The 19,081-nt window shown below is 42.2% G+C and overlaps 1 protein-coding gene across 3 annotated transcripts in view; it reads right to left on the reverse strand.

The window, feature by feature from the left end:
• znf385b (zinc finger protein 385B) overlaps window positions 1-19,081 on the reverse strand; it is a 325,574-nt gene that overhangs the window by 215,787 nt on the left and 90,706 nt on the right. The window contains exon 1 of one of the 3 annotated variants that reach the window (XM_068035528.1): window positions 40-134. The exons of the other annotated variants lie outside the window; for them this stretch is intronic. Coding sequence (XP_067891629.1) covers window positions 40-52 — 13 coding nt within the window. The 5' untranslated portion in view covers window positions 53-134. Of the gene's footprint in view, window positions 1-39; window positions 135-19,081 lie in introns of those variants that run through there. 3 annotated transcript variants of the gene reach the window in all.

Genomic DNA, 19,081 nt, shown 5'->3' on the forward strand with positions numbered 1-19,081 from the left:
AAAATGAAACACCTGTTCTTAATATAAAACTGTACTTACCAAAGATTCCCATTTCAAAAAACAATAGACCTGCATCTTAAATTTGCTCTGTCGGGGATAACCAAGAGGGCCCATTTTCCAAATCTGCCTCGCAATCTCTCTTCCCCTGACATGCAGTTACTCTCCTCTTTGTGCAACTGTGTGCAAAGCCAACTTCTATTTTTAGAGAATTACCAAATTTATATTTATCGAGTGATTTTCATGTCCTTGGAACATCCCAAGGTATTTCACAGCTAAGGCAATTCTTTTGAAATCTATAGCAGCCAATCTGCACACAGCAAGGTTCCATAATCAGTGAAGAAATCATTGTTTCATCTGTTTTAGGGACATTGGCCAGAACACTGGGAGAACTCGGGCACTCTTCTTGGAATCGTGCCATGGGATTTTTTTTTTACATTCACCTGAGAGGGAAAACATGATGTCAATTTAATATCTTGGTCTGAAAGAAGGCACCTCTGACAATGAAAGACTTGACAATTTCTGTCAAGATTATGTACTCAAGTTTCTGGAATGGGACTTGAACCCACTATTTGCTAACACAAAGACAAGAATGCTGAACCAAGGCTGACAAGTTTGGGAACATTCTAAGGATGGCTGGGGGTTTGTTGGCCTTTTTGCATTCTTTTATATCAAATACTTTGGAATTTGTAACAGCCAATTCTGATAAGTGTGCTGATTTCAGGGCCCTGCAACAACCTCTCTGTGGTTCAATGTTGCTGCCAACCCATAGAGTGGGCTGCAAATTTATCGGGTGGGATCTGCTTTTCTTCCTCTATCAGTAGTTAGCATAGATGTCAATGGAAAAGAACATTGGACGCTGCTTAAAACAGGCTGTGTAAAACTGGATGCCAATTCACTATTGCCTGTTTCATGGGACCACTGAAGCCCACGTTAAATGAAACTACAGTGAAAACGCCAATTCTGACTTTTTGTAAAAAAATAGTTTGAACCACTAATATACACAGTTGCTGGAATCAAAAAAACTAGAAATAAACATCAATTTCTTCCTCTCCAAGGAATAAACAATGAAAACTACGAAGCAGAGTTATATCTCAACGTCACCAGCATAGATCATGATGAAGGTAAGAATGAGCATTTAGCATCTTGAGACCTCATCTGTATAATGCAAATTTTTCTTTTTGAAACTGTGGCGTAAATGTTCTTATAAGAATGACATGCATGTAATCTATTTCAAATTGCTGTAACACAGTGACTAATATTATGAGAGCAGACACAGCTTTAATATTAAATTATGATTATTCTTCAGTTCTGCAGGAGGAAGAAAGTAGAGCCCATTATGGTTGGTGTACTCTTTCTTCCTATTGTTTCAAAGTGGGTAAGTAAAACCTAATAAGTGAGTAAAACATCGGATGTACACAGTTATGCAACTAAAATAGCCAATATAAGTGTAATTTATTCAGGTATACATCACATCAGAGAATCCTCCAGCCAAGAGGTTGAGTTCTTTCAGATTGTGTTCAAAACTGCATTTGAAACACTCGATAGAAAAATCTGTCACACGCATTTATAATGTCATTGTACATAGCAACTGGAGGAATTATTTCTTCATGGTTTTGAATTCTCAAGTAATCTTCCAGCAAAAATCAATTTGTCAAGTTCTTCATAGTTATTATTGAATCTGCCTTCACCACCCTTTCAGGCAATGCATTGCCGATCATGACACTCACTGTGCAAAAAACCTTTTCCTCATGTTGTCAATTACATTAAATCTGTGTCTTCTAGTTACCAACACTTATGCCACTGAAAATAATTTCTCCCTATCTACTTCAGCAAAATCCTTCAGAATAGTGAATACCTCTATCAAATCTCCTCTTAACCTTTTCTGCACTCAGGAGACCAACCCCAGTTTTACTAGTACAAGAGCAAAATACTGCAGATGCTAGAAATCTGAAATAAAAACAGAAAATGCTGGAAATACTCAGCAGGTCTGGCAGCAATTGTGGAGAGAAACAGGGTTAACGTCTCAAGTCGATGACCTTTCATCTGAACTGGGAAAAGTTAAAAATGTAATAGGTTTTTAGTTTTAGTTTTAGAGATACAGCACTGAAACAGGCCTTTCGGCCCACCGAGTCTGTGCCGACCATCAACCACCCATTTATACTAATCCTACACTAATCCCATATTCCTACCACATCCCCACCTGTCCCTATATTTCCCTCCCACCTACCTATACTAGGGGCAATTTATAATGGCCAATTAACCTATCAACCTGCAAGTCTTTGGCATGTGGGAGGAAACTGGAGCACCCGGAGAAAACCCACGCAGATACAGGGAGAACTTGCAAACTCCACACAGGCAGTACCCAGAATTGAACCCGGGTCACTGGAGCTGTGAGGCTGCGGTGCTAACCACTGCGCCACTGTGCCGCCAAGTTGGTCAAATGGGGGAGGGTGGAGAAAGAACAAAAGGGAAGGTTTGTGATAGGGCAGAAGATGGGACACATTAAATGACAAAACAGTTGGTGGAGCAGAACCAAAGTGAGTATTAATGGGACAAGTAAAGAAACAAATGCTTTGTCCAGAGGAGGTGTCAATGATGGAATAATGAACAGCTGCCATCTGGAAGCAAAAACAAAAGAGAAAAACAAGGTTAGGGCCAAAACATGCAAAGAAAAGTAATCAAAATGGGGGCAAAGATTACAGTCTGAAATTGCTGGACTCGATATTGAGTCCAAAGGATGTAAAGTGCCAAATCAAAAGATGAGGTGCTATTCCTCAAGCTTCATTGGAACACTGCAGTAGGCCAAGGGGAGAGATATCAGTGTGAAAATAAGGTGGAGAATTAAAATGGCAGGTCTGTTACTTCTAATGTGGCGCTTGCCGCCAATATGGCGATGGCACTATCGCCAGAATCTGGCACAGGGCATGGCATGGCAATCAAGTGGTTGGTGGAATTTCTACCCCAACTTTTTAAATCCTCATTTACAATAAGATCATATGCAATTTTAATGAGTCTAAACATTCCAAACTGTGTGGCTTCAATACATTTTTGTTCCTAGAAGTGAAAGAAAATAATTTATCTGGTTCAGCAAATATTAGAATGAAGTAAATCAAATTCAGAAACAGGCTTTATTCCAATAGCAAAGTAGCCTTGTGTGTGTGCATATATATTTTATATTTATACATATAAAATGGGCAGGACTTTTGCCCCCATATGGAGCCAGGGACAGAGGCATGCTGGTGTGAAAGTTTGGCAGCAACATCCTGCCCCGAGGCCATTTTCCCAGAGGCGGGATGGGGTCAGCAGAGCTACCGGACTACAAGCGACAGGTAACCAATTAAAGGCGTTTAAAGGCCTATTAACATCTACCATCAGAGGCTGACTGAAATTTTCCAGTCAGCCTCCAGGCCGCCACCCCGTGCCGCCACCCCCTTGCCCCCGAGGTGTTAGGGACTCGACAAGCTGCCTATGGTGGCCTCCCAGCGGCAAACCAGAGGGGGGATGGTGCCAGTGCTCCAGCCAGGCTTTGAGGCCCTCCACACCTGCCTGCCCACAGCTGTGGCCATAGGTTGGCTTGTGGAGGGGCTCCCTCCGCCATCTTGAGGTGCCCTCTCTCCGACTTTTTATAAGTGTTCAATTAAAAATGCCCTCAGCAACAAGGCCACCATTGTGGGGTTTACAATGGTGGCCCAACTGCTGAGGCCATTTATAATTTAACAGATTAAGAAGTTGGAGAGAGGATGCCTCAAAATGGAGGCACCCTCTCTCTTACCTCCTATCGGCCCTCCAGTTGAGAGAGCCCGCCTACCATCCTTAATTAACTGGTGAACCCGCTCTCTGGCAACTAGTTGGCCAATTTGGGAAAAATCACTGCCGGGTAACTGTTCCTCAGACAGGGGCGGCTTCTGACCCCATGTGACCCTGACATCAGGACCCCAACCCAAAACTCAAAATCCGGCCCACTGTCTCTAAAGCATGGGGGTGAAACATACATTATTAAGCTAAATAATGCTATGCTACAGTATGATTTTTCCAGGCAATATACAAAAGACAGCATTATGTTGCTATACCAGAATTCAAGTAATTACATGGACACAGCATGTGGGAATAGCATTCAATCTCATTTGTCACATTCATCGCTCTGGCCAAAAATGCTTTTTTTTTTGCTAAGTGTTTCATTTTAAGGCAAGTTCTTGGATAACTCTGCTACAGTTATGCAATCTATAGTTCTTGATATGTTCTGGGCAGTTGCACTCAACTCTTGCACCACAGCATGTTACACAGACATTGTTTAGCATTGCTCCACACTGGTTTTGACTTGCACATAATCCAACAGCAGTAATTGCTCAGTGACATCAGATTTAGGGTATAGTGAAACAATTACACCGTCATACATAATTTAAGTAATAAATTGACTCTTTTCTCAATAAACAGCAATATTTAGAAGCATTTTTGCATGCTTCTCGATAATATTTGATTTTTTGGAACTTATACTGGAGTGAAGGAAATAACCTAGACAAAACAGTGATATTACAAGAAATTGTTCACAGCTCCGAGCTCTGAAATGTTGATCATTATGTATTAGTGCTCTGAGAGGAAGTGCTAATCCCATTTTAAACATAAATGGCAGTGATTAATGTGGCGCAATTTCACAGAAAATCAATTGCTCTCAAATGACAAATTACTCAGTGAAGTGAATATAACATTCCACTGTTCCACTGTTCCATTTTTAGAACTTTAAAATTATAACATAAAAATTTATCCCACCCCTCACTAGCTCAGCTGAAACCTTCTGCTTGAGATCCCTCCCTGTTCTGATTCAGAGGATCCCAATAGTTCACTCGAGTTAGATGAACCCTTAAAACATTTAGGCACTTCAGCTGAAGCAGTCTGGAATAGAAGGTGTGAAGAAAGACTTTCTGGCACGATTATCAAAGTGAGAATACTAGCCATGAGCACTGCTAAAGAGCCGACTACCTGCACCCAAAGTCTGTACTGGTGATAGTTTCTATCATAGATAACAACATTCTTGCCAATCCTTCCGTTTTGTGTTGGCGGGTGATGGGATTGGGGGTGGTGGGGAGAACTCACCTTTACCCAAGGGCTTGCTAAACTTAATTCTGGTTCTAGGAAGTCTTACGTGCTTCCTTCTCAAAATACTAACAGCCCATTTATTTCACTGTAACAATTCATCAACCTGCTTCGACACTGTGGGTCATTTGGAGCAAACACAGCGCCGTAATCTGTGTTATCAGAGACCTTTCTGACCAAGATGCCAGTCAGAATGACCTTAGCTGAAGCCCGAGAGGATCTCTGCACTCTTATCCTGAAAACTTTAAAGTAGATCCTTAAACAATACCGGCTTCACATGTGCCATCATCAACTACTTAAGACAAAAGCCAGAGTGAGATTGGCAGGCTACAAAAAAAAAGTCAGATGCTTTCCCCTGGAAATATGAGATGGTAGTGAGCTCTGTTTAATTGGTGTTGATCATGTCTCTGATGCTGTGTCGAATCCCTTGTTTAAAGTTACTTTTTGTTTCTAGATTTAGATGAGAAACTCAATTTCTAAAGTTAATTACTTCTGAGTGAACATGCAGTAAATAAAATAATCCTGCTTTCTAGGATTGTTTTTCATTATTTTAGTCTTCTTTTACATATCCTTCTGGATAGATATTGTGGTTCATTATAAGGCCATCAGGTGATGCAGGCTTGCTGGAATAGAATGTACAATATCTGATAGTGACATAAATTAAAAGCATTCAAATTTCAGCTCATGGGCCACATATGATACCTAAACTCTGGCAATTTAGCAGTTGCATCTCAGGCAACTCTGTCTTATTTGAATTTATATTTCTTTTTTCTGGTTTGGGTTTTTTGAATTTCATTGGCCTGAAGGTCTGACGTGGGCTCATTTTAGCACTTTTGAGAAATCACCCTGTAATAAGCTTTTAGTGCTAACTGTGGGTAGAGTCTCCACTTGGGTTGTGCTTGTTAATTCGCCTGAAATCAGCCAAACCAGTGCAAAGGATTGAGGAATTTCAAGTGCAGTTACATCCAGCAGAAATCACGTTTCTGCAATCTTTTGCGTAGTTTAAAAACCATTGTGCTGGAATCTGACCCAGTCCACAAAACTGGCAACGCTACCCAGATCAAATTAATTACCACAGCGAGTTTCCGCTAATTGGGTCTGTTTGAGACCCATCAGGAAGCTCTCAAAATTAAGCTTGTTTATTTATTTATTTTTTGGTGCAAGGGCACTAATGGCACATTTAAAAAATTTTTACATATAAAAAATATTTAATCCACTAAGAAACTGACTAGTGCACAACAATAAAACTAGTAAATGGCTCTGTATAGTTTTTAAAAGTCATTTTCAGTTATTTAATATCAGGTTTCTCATAGGTGGTGGATTAGACACTGACTAAAAATGCTTATCTTCCGTGATAACATTTTCAGCTTTGTTTATCAAACTGCACCAAGTTACCACTTTTAAATAACAAGGAGATTTTTTTTAATGCAAGGGACAAAAAAACTAAGTTCTAAAATGCAGTCCTGAATTGTTGAAGATTTTGCATTTGTGAATATGCAAATATGTTTGAGCAGAAACTTGAACTATGACATCATTTTGGAAAACTAGTGCAATTTTGAGCACACGTTGTGCCTGGTCTGCCAACTGCACCCTAAGCAGAAACTCTTAACCTTTTAACAAGATATAACTGAATGAGAACATGCATTTAAACTTTATTTGTGGCCCAAGGCTGCACAACACATGAAAATAAAAAGCTTGAATGTTCCTGTACTGATGTACTTTTGAAAAAAGGAAACTATAAAATATTTCAGTATGAGAAAATAAACCATAAGAAAATGTTTCAACTGACTGTTAATTTGGCTCAGTGATAACACTCTAGCCTCCAAGTCAGAGAGCTGTGGGTTCATTTCCCACTACAGATTTGAGCATACAGCCCAACCAACACTTCAATGTAATACTGAACCAGAGCTGCATTGTCAAAACACTGACTTCTGGAGAAAATCTTAAACTAAGGCCCTGTCAGCTTGTGAACACAGAAGATCCCACTGCACTATTTGAAGATCAGGAATGTTCCCTGGTGTCCTGGCCAAAATATATCCCTCAATCAACATCCCCAAAATAGGTTAACTGCCATTTATCTCACTGCTGTTCATGGGACCTTAGGTGCACAAATTAGCTGCCATGTTTTTCTACATCACAATAGTAGCTACCCTTCAAAATTAATTCACTGCCAGTGAAGCACGTTGAGATGTCCTGAAATGTGAAAGATGCTTTATAAATGCAAATTCTCTCCTCTTTTAACCCAATAAGAAGATAAAATCGAAGCAGAGACTACAAATTAGAATATTTGAACTGATCCCAAAAGAACTTCGAGCAGTTCCTTTTCTGACAAAGCATAGCCAAACATTGCTGATGGTGGCAGAAAAAGAACAGGGAAAAGTTTAGGTTGCGCTCATTATGCAGTGTGAACAGGAGAGACACTCTTGGCAAAGATACAGACAACACATCTTTTCAAGAGATACCACTCATGTGTTTTCCAGCTCCTGGATGATGTCTCTGTCCTATCATGTGTACAGCATAAACAAATGAGGAAAGGTATACAGTTTCATACTGTATCATGTTTGCATTCAATTATTTAAATACCTTATCACAACATAACACATACCTAGCCAGCCTTCCACATTCTACCCTCTGTAAACTTGAAGTCATCCAAAACTCTGTTGCTGCTGTCATTACACCAAATCCCATTCACCTATCATCCCTATGCTCGCTAACCCACAATGGTTCCCAGTCAGGCTCCTGATCAAGCAACATCTCGATTCTAAAATTCTCATCCTAGTTTTCAAATCCCTCCACGGCCTTGCCCCTCCCCATCTCTGTAATCTCCTTCAGTCCCACAACTCTCTGGGATATCTGTGCTCATTTAATTCTGGCCTCTAGAGCATCCCTGATTTTAATCACTCCACCACTGATGGCTATGCCTTCAGCTGCCGGGCCCTAAGCCCTGGAACCCCCTCCCTAAACCTCTCCTCTCTACGTCGCTTTCCTCCTTTAAGACGTTCCTTAAAACCTACCTCTTTGACCAAGCTTTTGGCCATCTGACCCAATATCGCCTTATGTGGCTTGGTGTACAATTTTGCTTCATAATGCTCCTGTGAAGCACCTCGGGATGTATTATGATAAAGATGCTATGAAACCGTAAGTAGTTGCTGTTGCTGTTTATCCTGAAGAAAGCAGCCCCAGTAATAATCTATGCTGATCATATACATAATACTACAGACAATTCTATCTTGTGACTTTGCATTCAAGTCTTCTGATGGAATCCCTCTGTTTAATTATTTTTGATTTCATGTTAAGTACTGTTGCTGCAACATTGGTCTGAGATAACAGTAAATGCACCATTCCCTTTGAGCACACTGTGGGTGCAGGATTGCTGTATAGCTGTATTTCCTGTAGTGCCAGGAGGTATAGGAGTCGGGATTTTAACCACCTTTCTCTCTCCACCCAATAGGAATGGCGCGTAGCAGGGGTTTATTTGAAAATTCTAGCTCTCGGTTCCAACTCATCGCATTCCTGGCTGCCGTTTATTTTTTAATGACTGTGATTCGACATTGCCGCGAGGCTCCTGTTAAAAGCAAGTAGGGGTCAACATAGGATTAAAAGCCATGGCCTGATGCTGGCTTCGGAACTATGACATAATATTAACTTGAAGTTAGAGGGAATCCTGTACTGTCTGTGGTCTGGCAGAACAACAGTGGCGGCAGTCACTGTTAACCAAGGTTATCCTTTAAGAATTGATTTTCTTATAACTCCGTGTGGGCCAGGAGGAGACACACCCACCATCCCACAACCCCTACACCCCAGCAACTCCAGCCTCTGCCTCCATTGACTACTGGGGCCTCCCACGGCTCACGCTTGCAGATTCCTGCCACCAAATTCCCGCTCCTGCCCACTGGCCCGGTACTGAGCCTGGCTGGGTGACACACAGGACTCATAACTTCCATTTAAATGAGACCCTGCCATTAATATTGACAGGGCCTCCCCATCCCTGGACTCCCTGCCCAGTTTGGGACTGGCATGCACCGCTTTCTTCTCTTCCCACCCCCCCGCCCTCCCCCCGCCCCCCACCACCACTTTTAAAATTGAGAACATGGATTCAGTAGTGACAGATTATCACATGCCTCAAAAGTCATAGGTGGAACACCTTGGAATGTTTGCACCTGTATCTCCTGCCAAAGGTGAATGGCTTACTCCTGTTCCTATGTCTGACTCACTCTGAATAAACTTTACTGCTCTATGTTTGTCCTAATCTATCACTTTTGCCTGGATTTTAGTCCCATTTACTGCCCTTGTTGTGGGATTGAGTTGGACAGCGCAGGAAAATGTTTCTGAGAAGCCTTAGGCCAACTTCCTTTAATTTTCTTCCTCCTTCTGGATTGCAGGTCTCCTGCAGTACCCACTGCAACCCCACTTTCTGCATCTGCCAAAGGATTTCAACGAGGTTCTATGTCCAATGCCGGATTTCCCTCCCTCCACCTTAAAACCAAAGCAGTGCCAAAATAAAATTGGCATTGCTAATTGTAGACAGAATTGGGCAGCTGGGAGTGCTGCCAAAGGCCAACTTATTTGCATAATGTTCTTGGCCAAATTTTCTTGCCGAAGAATGCAGTATTTGTTTCAAGTTTTCTTAGGGGAATTTTCTACCTCCAACATGCTCATAACTGATTTGCTGCTTGTGCTCTAGAGATATTTTAGGATCTTCATCTGTAAGACAGGGAACACAATGTTATCTCCTTAACAATGCGTTAAGAGGAGGAATGCCAAATTGGGCATCTGAGGCTCTGCTTCACAATGCCAAGGCTGCCATTCCTTACAGGCATTCCTCAGTTTATCTAAAATCATGCCACACATATCCCATCAGTGATTACATTTTTTTAAATGAAGACAAAGCTACGAATATTACTGTTTTTGATTTTAAATACCATGGCTCCTCTTAGTGCCTAAAATTATATGCCCTTTCAATCCTAATCTCTGACTTCTTCTCGAAGCTACCACAATGGTAAAAAGTTCTGAGGTGGCTGCCTGATGCTTTCCAGCAGGAGTGTTGGGAGAGCAGAGGTGGTGCTTCAATGTCTTCGCTTGTGGAATTGTCTAAGTAGTATAGAGTGTGGAGGTACTTTATTTGCTATCAAGTGGAGTGCAACAAAGGTATCAGAAATCATTCTTTAACAGAGCTGATAAGAGGTGCAGGATTTGAGGAACTACAGATCCTGCAATGCTTTCATTGCTTCCTTATATGTTCTGCTGTGGGTGAACTTATAATTGCAGGGGAAGGAATGGGATTTGAAGGAATATTGTAGTCACTTCTAATATATTGTAGACGGTGTGCAAGATAGAAAGGCCAAGGTGGCTGGAATTGTGAAACATGCTTATTTGCTGTACTTGTTACAAAGTGTGACAGCCTTAGGCACGCTAGTGAGGTCAGTGAACTTCTTTGGGTATTGGAGTAGCTGGAGGTAACATTTAAGGCCAAAACTACCACTTACCATTGAGCCTGTATCGTGCCCTCCATGGGTCTCTTTCCCTGGGACCAAAAAGCAGCCAGATTTTAGCCAATAATGCTTCATCCAAAGAGGCAGTAAATCTAGGTATTCAGTAACCTGAAGAACTACCAGCCTCAGAATTGCAGTGATTCAAACTTTTTTAGATATAAAATGGCTGCCATACCCCTTTAAGCTGCTGCATCCAGTATAACACTGCAGCAGTACTAGATTTCTCTTGCCCCAGCAAGGAGATTGCACTGGCTGGCACAAATAATCCTTCAAGCTCCTGACAGTATTGCAACAAAATTGAATGAGGAAAACTGGATGGGATCATGGTGGGGTGGCAATAAAGAGAACAAACATGGTCCTAGTGAATTTCCTGTCATAAACCTGACACAGGAAAATTTAGCTCCCTATGACTATCAACTCGCCAATCTCTGGTGATGATGGCAGATTCTTCACAGGTGAAGGGCATGTCTCTTTGGTAGTTAGCATGAACGTTGGTGACTGAAGAAGGCAATTCTTGATCTGCAGGCTCTTGAGCAGTTAGGGCACAAGAAATCCTGGTTTGAAGGGGCTCCAGTAGAAGTAGACTTCAATTGTCTACGTCTTTCTTCAGCAGCCTCGTGTCTGTTTGTTTTGAACAAGGCGGGTGGAGTGCACTGTATTTCTCTAGTTCCACTTCTCCACAGGTCATAACATATATTTAAATATACCCAGTTACTGATACAGCCAATATTTTTATTTCAGAATAAAATCCACCAACTGGTTTTCTTTAATAAACAAAAGTATTAATTTATCATAAAACAAGACTTCGTCAATAAAGATGCAAAGCTTTAACACACAGTTTGAAATATGACAGTAAAAATATACATTCCTTTCTAAAAACCCAACACACACACAGATTAAAGGAAAAATAAAGATGCTTTAGCCAAAGTACTTGTCAATTCTTTAAGAAAGGATAAGATTTGTTACATTCCAGGTGGCATACAGTCTGGCATCTGAGTACATGTAGACAGGTCACTGGGATCTTTTCAGAAGCAGTTCGTTCAGGAAATGTTGAGAGGAAATCTTCCAAAAGCTTCTCAGGAGAAATCCAGCATTAGGCATTACAGCTATCACATACTGGATTTTTTTTTTGCAGGGTTTCTCAGAGAGCTGGGGAAAAGATGAGTTTGGTGTTTCTTTCAGCAGACTACAAACCCAAATGACTCAAGACAGTATTCAAAAATGAAACCCACTCTAAAGTACCATAAATCTAGATATTTCACTTCTCTTGTAAACATTGTCAGAAAGAACCTGTAGTTTACTTAGCTGAAGACATGTGACATCCAGTAAATGTTGCTTTTAAACAGAGTCCTTCCAGTGACCCTTTAAAAAAATGTCCAACATCTATTGAATCACTTCAGTCCTCCAATGAATCGATCGCCACAATTCTAAAACACAAGTCCTCAAAAAATATTTATAAAAAATGGAAGCACTTTCTTAACAACTTGCATGCTACTTTTCTGGTTGTTATGTGCCAGCTATCTGTCGGCAGCTTCCTGATCCCACACCCATTGGTCAATGTCAGCCAGACAGAGCTGTCTCATCAACTGGTCTTTGAAGTATTTATGAGGTGCACCTCCATCTCGCTTGTTGAAGCATAGTTCACCATAAAGCACTGCTTTTGGCATTCTGGAATCCTCCTGCATGACATGTCCTGCACAGCATTCAATGCTGGACAGATTGGCTTCATTCAGGACTTCATTATTTGTGATGTAGTCCTGCCATCTGATGTCATGATGGATCAAAGACAGGGTTGATGGAAGTGCTCCAGCAGTCGCATTTGTTTTCTGCACAGAACCCATGATTCCGCAGCATACAAGAGGCTGGTGATGGCAACCGATCTGTATACTTGAATTTTGGTTGAGATGCGCAATGAATGGTTTTGCCAAACATGCTTCGAGAGGTGGCCAAAGGAGCTGCTGGCCTTGGACAGTCAATTGGCTATGTCCTTGTTGACATTTGAGATACGGAGATAGGTAAACTGTTGTACTGCATTAAAGTTGCTACTGTCAAAGCTGATCTGTGGTGAATTTTATCTTCCTCTGAGCCATGGTTGGTACAGCACTTCTGTTTTCTTTAAGCTAATAATAAGACCAAGGGCATTTGCTGCCCCAGAGAAACATTTTACAATGAGCTGCATTGCCTCCTCTGTGTGTGCCAGAGGGGCGCAATTGTCAGCAAACAGAAGCTCCACAGTTTTGGTACTTGCCAGTAGTCATCGCAGGTTGAAGAAATTGCCATCGGTTTGGAAGTGGATGTATATGTCTTCTGTCAAGCTTGCCTTTGCGTTTTGAGGCATCATACTGAAGAAAATAGAGAAAAAGGTGTGTGCCAGAATACACCCTCGCGTAACACCATTGGAAATAGGGAAGCTGTCTGATCAGGCTCCATTCTGCTTGACCTGACGTTTCTGACGTTCATGCAGCTAATGGAGAATCATGAGGAAAATTGGAGGGCACCCCAATCTAGATAATATTTTCCAAAGTCCGTCCTGACTGACTGCATCAAACGCCTTGGTGAGATCTATAAAAGTAGCAGACAGGCCCATGTTTTGAAAATTTAGCTCCTTGTGACTATCAACTCGCCAATCTTGAATTTTTAATTATTTTGTTTATCTTTGCGCTAAAGCTCTCCAATAATCTTTCTCTAGTTTTGCACTTTATATTTTTCCGATGCTCTCAGATATAAATAGTAAGCCCTTGAAACAGACTGAGTTCCAGTGATACTGATTTACTACAGACCACACTATCAGGCATGCTCAAAAGCACAAAGCACATAAAGGGCACATGATTTACAGCTCAGACAGTGGTGGTGCAGCAACAGAACCATTTACCAGAGCATGATGGAGGTACAACAATTAAGGAAGGTCAAATTCAGAACTTTAACTGGGGTGTATCACCTGATTCTTGAAGACCTAAAGGGGCAATCATCCCCATTACAATACTCACCTCAGCTTTAATGCTACAAGGCTCATCCAGACACCCATGGAATCATCCCAGAAATCAAGTTCTTACACTTTGGACTATTCAGATTTTGTTTTCTGCACAATGGAAGATGAATGTCATTGTAAAAGTGGTTACATTTATTTAAAAACTGTTGGGTCTTCTTGGTATATTTGTCTCTTGAGCCTTGTGAACTTCTTGCTAACTGTATATGTCTCTGACTATTGTATGCACCTCGAGCTGAAGGAGTAATACGGTTGGATGAGTGCATACCCAACTGGTCAGCAGCAATCCATTAAATTAGTCCCAGGGGTCTCCTTTGCTGGAACTGTACACTGGAATCTGAGTTAGTGCCTACTGTCACTTGTAACAGCCTCTGAGATTGCACAGAAAAGCACCAAACAAGTGCCAACCAGCCGTGTCTGTTCTACTGTACACATGCCACTACTGGAAGACAGCTCCTCTATACACATAGATCAGTCTAAGCATATAATACTGGAGATCATTAAATGTTTCCCTCATGATTGTCTTTACTCACTGTCCAAGTGAGTTAAAGCTGGGCATGATTGCATCTCAGATTTGGACCACAACAGCTCCACAACAATGATAGATTTCATTAGAGATGCTCTGACTGTGCCAAAGACTTGCATAATCAGTGCTGTATCTTGAGTGGTGTGAAACAGGGCTGTGTTCTCGCACCCACACTTTTTGGGATTTTCTTCTCCCTGCTGCTTTCACATGCGTTCAAATCCTCTGAAGAAGGAATTTTCCTCCACACAAGATCAGGGGGCAGGTTGTTCAACCTTGCCCGTCTAAGAGCGAAGTCCAAAGTACGGAAAGTCCTCATCAGAGAACTCCTCTTTGCTGACGATGCTGCTTTAACATCTCACACTGAAGAGTGCCTGCAGAGTCTCATCGACAGGTTTGCGGCTGCCTGCAATGAATTTGGCCTAACCATCAGCCTCAAGAAAACGAACATCATGGGGCAGGACATCAGAAATGCTCCATCCATCAATATTGGCGACCACGCTCTGGAAGTCGTTCAAGAGTTCACCTACCTAGGCTCAACTATCACCAGTAACCTGTCTCTAGATGCAGAAATCAACAAGCGCATGGGAAAGGCTTCCACTGCTATGTCCAGACTGGCCAAGAGAGTGTGGGAAAATGGCGCACTGACACGGAACACAAAAGTCTGAGTGTATCAGGCCTGTGTCCTCAGTACCTTGCTCTACGGCAGCGAGGCCTGGACAACGTATGCCAGCCAAGAGCGACGTCTCAATTCATTCCATCTTCGCTGCCTTCGGAGAATACTTGGCATCAGGTGGCAGGACTATATCTCCAACACAGAAGTCCTTGAAGCGGCCAACACCCCCAGCTTATACACACTACTGAGTCAGCGGCGCTTGAGATGGCTTGGCCATGTGAGCCGCATGGAAGATGGCAGGATCCCCAAAGACACATTGTACAGCGAGCTCGCCACTGGTATCAGACCCACCGGCCGTCCATGTCTCCGCTTCAAAGACGTCTGCAAACGCGACATGAAATCCTGTGACATTGATCACAAGTCGTGGGAGTCAGTTGCCAGCATTCGCCAGAGCTGGCGGGCAGCCATAAAGACAGGGCTAAATTGTGGCGAGTCGAAGAGACTTAGTAGTTGGCAGGAAAAAAGACAGAGGCGCAAGGGGAGAGCCAACTGTGCAACAGCCCTGACAAACAAATTTCTCTGCAGCACCTGTGGAAGAGCCTGTCACTCCAGAATTGGCCTTTATAGCCACTCCAGGCGCTGCTTCACAAACCACTGACCACCTCCAGGCGCGTATCCATTGCCTCTCGAGATAAGGAGGCCCAAAAGAAGAATCTCTAAACAAATAATTGAGGTCTCCATTGAAAAAGTCATCTATTATGGCCAATTGCTCAATGCTAGACTGAGAATCATATAGGAAATGGCATATGAATCTTAATAATGTCTTGCATGCACAGTGGGCTCTTGACAGGATTCCCAGTGCTCAGAATAAATCTGCCAAGACCCAAAATTCCAGCTGTGCTGCAGTGGAACTGCTGGTGCAGCAACAATAAAGGCATCCAGCCAGAAGAGGCAATAAAGCCCCAAAGATCAGAGAATTAGCAAGCCCAAGCAGAATTTGGCGTCGATGTAGTAAGGTATGTAGGAGCTTGTTTGCTGTGATAAGAGGCCACTACAAGGCCATTAAGGCAGTTATCACCACTTCAGGGAACATCCATCACCTTCCACGCGGTCGTCCCAAGAAGATGCAGTAACATGGGAGACACCAGAAAAATCTGCCAGGGACCTGGATCCTACACTGCTAGTGCCATTTGCATGTGGCTTGTGGGGAAGGGGAAGTCATTGGTCCAAATAGGGGCACTGGAGGGAAAGCTTGGTCAAGAAGTGATACAGTAGTAGGCCACACAACCAGACTTTGCCTCATTCTTTGTTGCTAACTATCCCCATTTTGGACAGAATCACACAGCATAATGTAGTCCCTTGTCTAGAATTTACATTCAACATTTAAGTAGTTTATTCACTGCCTAGGAAGAATTAAATGTTGGTTAATGAAAGTGCAACCTGATGTTATTGCATTACCACTAATATAAATAGCACCAGGAATCACACATTTTAAAAATGCTCATTCCCCTGATTTTTGCCAATGGTTTGTTTATCTTGAATGAAAACAAAGAGAAAAAGATCCCAGATGCTCCATTGCCTTCCCAGTCATACCAACCACACCATCTCATAAAGCAAGACACAACTCTTCAAAAGAGAGATCTGGTACAAAAATCATGATTTGCTCTTTTTTTCAAACATAAACCAATATAGATTGCCAGTTCGTTTATAAAGATGGCAGGCCGCACATGTGGCTTTCACTCCACGGAGCCGCCACTATCTTATATGCGGCGCCACATTAACATGGCCGGGGCGGACTGCTCCCCCGATGAGGTGGAGGGGCTGGGCGAGCCATCCATAGAAACGGCATGCAGCACAGCACAGATGCTGCCATTTTTAAAGGGCATAGAGCCCTAAATGACAATTAAAATTTTAAAAGGAACAGTGAATTTAAAATGAATAATTAAAAAAAAATTTCCAGCCCCTCTCCAACCTCACTCCCAATAGCATTACATGTCACTCCTGCCCTTCCTCCCCACCTCGAAATACTTAGCTTGAATATATGACCATCCCACCACCGCGAAGTTCAGAACCTTTTACCTTTACCCCTATCACCCCCTGGACCAATCAAGTAAGTTTGACTCCGCTTCCCCCCCCCCCCCCCCACTTCCCACACTGATAAATGTCCCTCCTACACCCCTCCCCACAGGTGGTGCGTCTTGTTTCCCCATACTGGGATTCGAAAGGCGCGACAGTGCCAACTGCTGGGATGAAGATCACGACGGCACATCAGGAGGCAACGGGGACTTAATTAATGCAGGTAAGTAAATTAATTTGAATATTTAAATGACAGTCCTGTCGCTGAGTGATGGTGGGCCACCACAAGGCCTTGCCGCTGCTGTCAAGATCAGGGATGGGCCCTGCCAGTGTCGAGGTCGATGGCGGGCCTCATCCAGGGCAATCTTCATGTCCCCTGCCACGGATCCCAACATCGATGCCCCTATAAAATACAGCCCAATATTTTCATTAACCAGAAGCAAAACTATGAGAGATTTGGGTCGGATGGAAGTATTTTTAAAGTAAAGTGTCCCTTATGGATATATTGACATTCTAACTCTGAAGAGATATCGCCCTTCAGTAGCAGACATCATATCAGATCTCAAGGCTGGAGAAGGCATCATTAGCTGGCATACAAGGCAGGTCTATGGCTTAGCAGCTATCTTCCAGATTTGAAACCTCAAATTGGAAGTCTCCAACTGGCTGTCCGTGAGGAAAAAGAGATATTTCCTCACAAGTATACATTTTTTTTCAAAAACTTTTATGGAGAATACTTTTAAATGGTACTTCACTCAAAAAATGCTCTCCTTCAATTAAAAAAAATGGTTTTCAAATTAGATCACAAAGTAGCAAGTCTTTGGGTAACAGTGACGTACTGAATTTTAACTTCAACATCTCCTAGTGGATACTGGCTCCAGCTGAAGCTTTAGAAAAATATTGTTAAGGATTAAGGTTTCAAAAGATTTACAGCAAAACTGAATATTGTATCACCCTTCTCTCCTGAAAAGTTTGTAAAGTCAATTAAAATCTAACATTCAATGAAAGGATAAAGTGCAAATACTGTTGCTGTAGCATATGTTACGATCAGGTCGAAGGGCTCCCCTCTTGTCACTCTCCTTGTTTGACCGCAAAAGGGTTTATTTCTTCAAAAAGTGGTTATGCTTGCCAATACAATGAGTATTTAACTACTTACATGCTATGACCATAAAAAAAAACACTCGGATAGGTTTTCTTGGGTGAAACAGAGAAACAAGTTAGCTTTATTGTACGTAAACCGATCTAATTAAAATAATAAATTATGCTCCAACTTTCACACACACTCGAGGTATACATATACACAAATAGGTTACAGAGTGGGGAAGGATAGATTGATTGGCTTAGAGTCTGGAGCAATAAGAAGCGATATACAGTCCATGGAGTTTGGTGACTCGGCTGTCTTCCGGATGAACTCGGTGGTCCTGAGGTTTACAGCTTGCAGATGTGGACAGCTGGTTCACTGGGTCTCCTGGAGAACAGCGATGCAGATGATTCCTTCATGGGGTCTCTGTCTGCAGCAGTGATAGGCCTAGGTGGTTGCTACCAGCAGTTAGGGTTCGAAGCTTGTGAGGTGGGCTGGAGAGAGGGGAGGGGGGAGGAAGGACCCCACTTGGATCTTCTCTTGTTGGTGTCTTGTTGCTGCAGAGAAAACACCAGCTTAAACACACAGATGGTGGGCCTGTCACATGACCATAACCCAGGGATTCAACATGATAGCTCAGAGTCTATTTCCTCTTGCAACTTAACTAGTTCATATCTAGGAATTCCCTTTGAACATTGTTCAAGTGATTAGGTTTGAGTGGTTCATCTCCATCAGTTTAATGTCCCAAGTGATGCCTTAATGTCTTGTTAATGGGAACAGGACAGATACATCACTCAAAATTCCCCAAATCATTGTTCTGGAGGGGACTGGCCAGACAATTCATCTCTACCTCGATGCATTGGAATGGAGGATACAGTGATGCAAATTGCAGTGGCCACTTTAGCTGCTCGCAGTTACTTTTTATCTGTTCCTTTTTCCCTTTTTTAAAATTTAATTCAGGTTTCCAGCCGGTGGATTAAAAAACTGTCATTCAAGATAGCATGTGTTCGTGACGCACAGTATTTGCTGAAATTGTTGCCATTCTGTGTAATATTAAGTCAAAGCTGCTAAAGTGCAAAAATTATAAATACACTTGCTTCCAGAAGATACTCCCATCTGTACTTCTGAAGGTATATCTTTGAAATAATTACCTGGCTATGATTGATGCATATTTCTGCTAAATATTGCCAAGTCATTAAAATTTACTTTGTTGATTCTT

Source organism: Heterodontus francisci, chromosome 7 (genome assembly GCF_036365525.1).
Source record: "Heterodontus francisci isolate sHetFra1 chromosome 7, sHetFra1.hap1, whole genome shotgun sequence".
Lineage (NCBI taxonomy): Eukaryota > Metazoa > Chordata > Chondrichthyes > Heterodontiformes > Heterodontidae > Heterodontus > Heterodontus francisci.